The sequence below is a fragment of the Leptonychotes weddellii genome, chromosome 12 (assembly GCF_054177405.1).
Source record: "Leptonychotes weddellii isolate Sample4059 chromosome 12, ASM5417740v2, whole genome shotgun sequence".
Classification (NCBI taxonomy): Eukaryota; Metazoa; Chordata; class Mammalia; order Carnivora; family Phocidae; genus Leptonychotes; species Leptonychotes weddellii.
Window position 1 is genome coordinate 77,352,462 of NC_138380.1, and position 5,726 is coordinate 77,358,187.

The 5,726-nt window shown below is 36.4% G+C and overlaps 1 protein-coding gene across 1 annotated transcript in view; it reads right to left on the bottom strand.

Annotated features, from left to right (window-relative positions):
• Positions 1 to 1,386: 1,386 nt before the first annotated feature.
• Positions 1,387 to 5,726, bottom strand: part of RELN (reelin) — a 288,596-nt gene continuing 284,256 nt past the window's right edge. Inside the window, 1 exon segment of the mRNA XM_081799707.1 lies at positions 1,387 to 2,492. Within this exon segment, the coding sequence (XP_081655833.1) occupies positions 2,396 to 2,492 (97 nt within the window). The 3' untranslated portion in view covers positions 1,387 to 2,395.

A 5,726-nucleotide genomic window follows, 5' to 3' on the forward strand; every position in this document is an offset into this window, starting at 1 on the left:
ATCAGATATTGAGGGGCGCCTGGGTGGCTCAGTTGGTTAAGCGACTGCCTTCGGCTCAGGTCATGATCCTGGAGTCCCGGGATCGAGTCCCACGTCGGGCTCCCTGCTCAGCAGGTAGTCTGCCTCTCTCCCCTCTCATGCTCTCTCTCTCTATCTCATTCTCTCTCTCAAATAAATAAATAAAATCTTTAAAAAAAAAAAGATCAGATATTGAGTATAATTTACATTAAAATGTATGGTGAATAAGAGGTTAACTGTTCAGAAACCATGGAAACTTGGCCATGCAAATATTTTTTAATCTCTGCTATTACTAAACTTTGTTTCCTTTATTTATTTAGAAAGGTAAGTCAGTTCAACCAACAATACTTGAAGTCCTACTCTGACGGTCTATGTTTCAAAATAAATAAGCCAATACACATGTAAGTCCCCACTTAACACTATTAAAACTTTGAGGAGATGGACTGGTAGGGAGTTCAACTTTCTTCTGATGGTAGGAAGACAGCTGGATGAGAGCACTATAAAATATCTTGCCCTAGTTATCTGGTAGGTCTATGGCACACACACAAGACTTGGAAAGACAAGGCTTTGGGAAAAATTCAACCCCTTCTTGCAATGAGAAAATGAACCAAATATGCCATCAAATGATGAACCAGCAGCAGACAGTTTGTGAACCAAGAAAGGAGAATCAATAGTTAAGATACAATAGTTACCATTCTTGGGCCAAACACCACACTTAATTATAAAGTATATCATATGTTAAATTAGGCTGAGAAAAGAAGGCCTTGTATCTCCAAAGCAATGATTCACAATGGATTTGATACCAGGCTCAAAATACAGTTTAGCTGGACTTCTCAGGGGGATCATCCTTTATCATTCCCCTGTTCAAAGAGCAATACTACTGCCATCTATTACTCTATTACCCAGATTTTTTTTAATCCTCTGAAAATCAACACATTCAACACTATTGACATACTTTTTATTGTGTAGACATTAGAAGCAGGGAAAATGCCTCAGTCGCCATTTTTATTGTAAACACATAACACAGTGTCTGTCACATAGCAAGCAATCAACAAACATTTGCTGAATGAATGCATGAGTGCTTGTTATGAGTCAGACATTACATTAGCAGCTAACAAAATTCTCAGGAATTCAATAATTTTCAGAATTCTCTATTGATTTTTCTTGGTGTAATTAGGGTGATTAATAGAAAAAGCGGAGTAAGAGAAACATGGCTCAATTGAAAGTGTGGCTTCATAATTGTTATTAGCAATGACGAAACAAAACACCAGTATATATATCTAACACTGTTCTTTCCAAAACCGATCCGGCTTACAAATCCTACACAAAATTTAATTAAAAAATGAATAAAGACAAATGAGCCTCAAATGGCTTATGGACATAATTTTTATTTAAGCATGGGCTTTTAGCTTGGCTCACCCTAGAGTACAACCTTTTAGTTAGGTTAATAGAGAGTTCAGGGCTACGGGGCCATTATAATGTTGCTGGTGTTGGTACAACTTCATCAGAAGGTATGAGTACGACCCGCAGGAAAAACAATCCACGAAGAGAACACAATGAAAACATCCACTGTTTTACAAATCACTCTGTTACCACAGACACGAAATGGCAGTTACTGTTAGTAAATCAGCCACAGAACACTTTAAAAGAACCTTTAGACAAGGAGCTGGGAACTTTTGGGAGATAGGGTTTTCATCCACAATTTTTAAGTAGAAAATATTTCAAGGTCAAGCATTTTTCTTATCCACAAAACAACGCTAAACCAACATACATTTTAAGGAGTATATTAAAGGAGATACAATATCTTTACAACTATCTTCTTGAGTAGGTATCTCAATGAATTTTCTGCAGAATATAAGTAGCCCGAAATTCAGCAGCAAAATATTGCAACATAACAAGTAAATAGTGTCAATGTGTTATACTGTAGAAGAGAATACAAAAAGGAACAACGATAATTTAATCATATAAAACATGATACAGAGCTGAAATACAGTCCACTTAAATAGCTTTGTGACCAAGAATGTTAAATTCTGTACTAAATGCCATTTTTAAACATAAAATCTCTTAAATTTTTGTGCTTAAACTTTTTTTTCCGTTAAACTATTTCTTATTTTCAATACTGCCACTGTAACTGATATTACAACAGATCACAATTTTCACGGACACAGCAACATGAAGACATTTACTCATGAGAAAATAAGTCACTTGTCATTAGTTCACAGTGTGGGAAAGTGGTGTGCACTCGGTCGTAAGAAGGGCTTTCAGTTAGTCACCAAGTCCTTCGCAGAATTTTCCTGATATCAGATGCGGTGCGCGATTTAAAAGAACGGGAAGCAACACATCACATGTTGGAAGGAAAAATAAAAGTTGTGATTCTTCATGGGTATCGTCTAAGTGACCTCCGTCTTCTGTTGTAGAAATGCCTGAGCCCATGTTGTCGTGAAAAATTCATCATGTAATTTTGTTTGCGAGTGCTGTTAAAATCAGAAAGGATAGAGGCAGGGAGGCAAAGGAGAGAGAGCATGTAAGTCCCATCATGAAAAAAAATCTAGTCTGTGTTCTAAGTTACCCTGCTATTTGTCTGAAAATTTTCATGGTTAATCGGTCCTGCTGACAATGCTACCCCAGGACAGGATAACTAAAGGTTGACACCTGCATTCACTGCCTTTGGCCTTGAAGAAATCCCCTTCTTTTCATTAGTGAGCTCCAAACCAGAAAAAAAATAAAAAAGGTAAATTCTCTTGACTCACAGTGAGAGTGGACTGAAATTGTTTTGGCTTTTTGAATTTTATTCTTGACCTTTTTCTGAACACTTGGGTGGATTTCATTTGAGAGGAAGTGTGTGCTGTACCCACTACCTTATTTAGACACATCTTTAACAAGTAGGAAACATAACTTGATTCCTTTAGCAAACATTCTCGTTTAAAGCTTAAAAAGCAAAAAAGAAGTTGTTAGCTGAATCAGCTTGACCTTCCTATTTCATTAGACTCAGGGGCAAAATAAAGTAAGTTTTTCTCACGGCCTTCCACAAACAGTAAGCATCTGGGGTCTAGAAACATGGTCTTATGCAAAAGACCATAAAATACTAAGAAAGTGTAATCGACTGTATAATTGACTGTATGTGTATGTAAGTACATACATGCATGCATACGTACATACTATACGTGAAGCTGATAAAAGTACTGAAAATTTCTGTAGGAAATTGCACAATATTGGTAGACATAGCTATTAAAAGTTTTGGTACGGAAAATATACTTTAAAAAGGATCATTATCTATAACATCACTGGAAAGAATCATACTCCTTTCACACACTGACCTGAGTGACAACATATCTCACTGTGGCATCAAAACGAGGTTTTGAAATGTGAGCCTATCACTACTTTTCAAATTCACTGAGTCTCTTCAATGCTGTCTGGACACAGAATTTTTCCCTCCTTAATTTCATGGAAACATAAAATGTATCCGGAGTGGGATGATGTCATGTGATGTGATTCCACCATGAAGGTCAATATGACATGAGCGTGAGTTAGGGTAAAGAGGAGGCAACGGGTGATTTTGCACCGAGCAGCATATTCCGGGTTATTAATGATCAATATACTAGGCAAGGTGTAAAATGGTACTGTTTTACATAGTATGTTATACTAGGTATTATATTTAAGCATATTATACTAACATTTGTAATATACAAAAACCTTTAAAATGAGGGTTTTATAGTTTGATCATTAGAAAATTTATAATAAAATGTCTCAAAGGAAAATATATAAAGTGAGTGTCATCAGATACGCTTAATCAACAAGCAACAACATCTATACTGAAAACCTGATAAAAAGACTCACAGTGATATATATTTTATAAAATAAAACGAAGTGCTAATAACTTTCTACTCTAGGTTTCTGTTTTATCAAAATGCTAGAAACTATAGAATGGAAGCTAGAATATACTCTGAAGACACTGTAGAGAAAAAAACACACAACAATCAGGTTTATCTTCAGTCACTTTACTAGCCCTCCTTCCTCCCGTGATGTTCAGTGTTACAGGTATTAACGAAGTCATCGGTTTCAATTCCATAGTTGATGAAATGAATTTATCCACTATTTATTATCAGCTGTAAGTACTAATTGCTGTCTGGTTACAAAAGAAGGGCAATGACCTTTTAGTCTTGAACTAATTAGTCTTGAACCAATCAAGTGTTAGAAGAATCCTGTTACCTCTTTCATCACAAAATGCTGGGACTGGCACTAGCCATCTTCCTCCTAGCACAGTAGGTCACCTTGTAGCCCTCTTTCCCTTATTATATATTACTATATATATATGTTATTATAGTGGCCCCCTAAACTAGCCTCCTCATTCTCTCTCCTTATGAAAAAAATGCTGCTGAACAGAAACCATGAGATCCTGAGAACGTATCACTGAATACACAATGGTATGTATGTGTGTGCGTGTCTTCCCAAATACATAAGGTGCGTTTGGCACACCAGCCTCAGTAAACTTTCCCTCAAATGTTGGCTTTACTTTGGTAACAAGCCACTCACAATCCTCTTGTCTGGGGAGCCACATCTAAGTTAACTTAGCCAGATACTTCAAGTCCTCTACATGTTTCATCTTATTCTGTTTGTCCTTTCTTCCACAACATTCCCATACAGACTGCTCTATTCAAACTTACCCCGAACCTTTTCCATCCGTCTCACTGGTCAACCCCTTACATCACTTCTTAAATTGCTACATTTTTTTCCAAGTATCACATCTTATGTATTGCTCACTGAAGGGATTGCCCCCCAACTTTGAACCCTCATAGTGCTCATCTTCTACTTTGAATGGAGATTGTGTTCTGTTGGGGCAGTGGCCTGTCCCCCATTCCCCCCACCCCCACACCACGGAACTGAGCCTCCTGCCTCACCCGTGGGTGGTCAAGGCATGTCTGTTGAACTTTTGGTGACTTACTGATTGGATTCCTGTTGTAAATCATTACTCTTTAACTATAAAGAATAATTGCAAGGTTAAAGCAATGAAAATTATTTTGTTGAAAACACGTTTAAAGATATAAGGTACTCAAAGAGAATTTAAAATAGTTAAAATATTTTACATAGAAAAAAACTCAGAACATTCAAGATATTTAGTTATCCCAATGCAACCTAGATTGACACGAAAGTGACCTCAATATATGGGAACAAAGGAACATTCAATTTTTAACAAAAATTGATGTGCATGTTTAATGGCTTTAAAGCAACTTCTCTAATAGAACTATTGACTCATTATTCTCCATCACTATTTATAAGAAAATAAATATTAACAGGTTGCAGATCTTTAATACCTTGACAGTCCAGCTTACATCTCATTAGAAGGCATTTTGATTCATTGGATACCCTTTAATTTTGAATAAATTTAAATATCAGCAGCATATCTTTGGATCCCTGAGAATGCTGATGCACACGTCTGTTTGCTAGAGATGCCTCGTGTTTATCTAGTCACATTCAAAATGGCCAGATTTTCAAAGCATTCTTGAAACTAACTAGTACTTTCATATGTAAAATATAAATATTTCTGGAGTCTGTTTAGGTGGAATCTAAAGAAGCAGGTTTTTCCAGTTCATAAGCTTTTTTTAAAATCAAGCACCGTGGGAAGCTATACCAAACTGCTGTCTGCCTCTTAGGCCATTTAATAAACTGATGTGGTCATTAAACAGATATTGTGGCTTCTGAAATGTCTT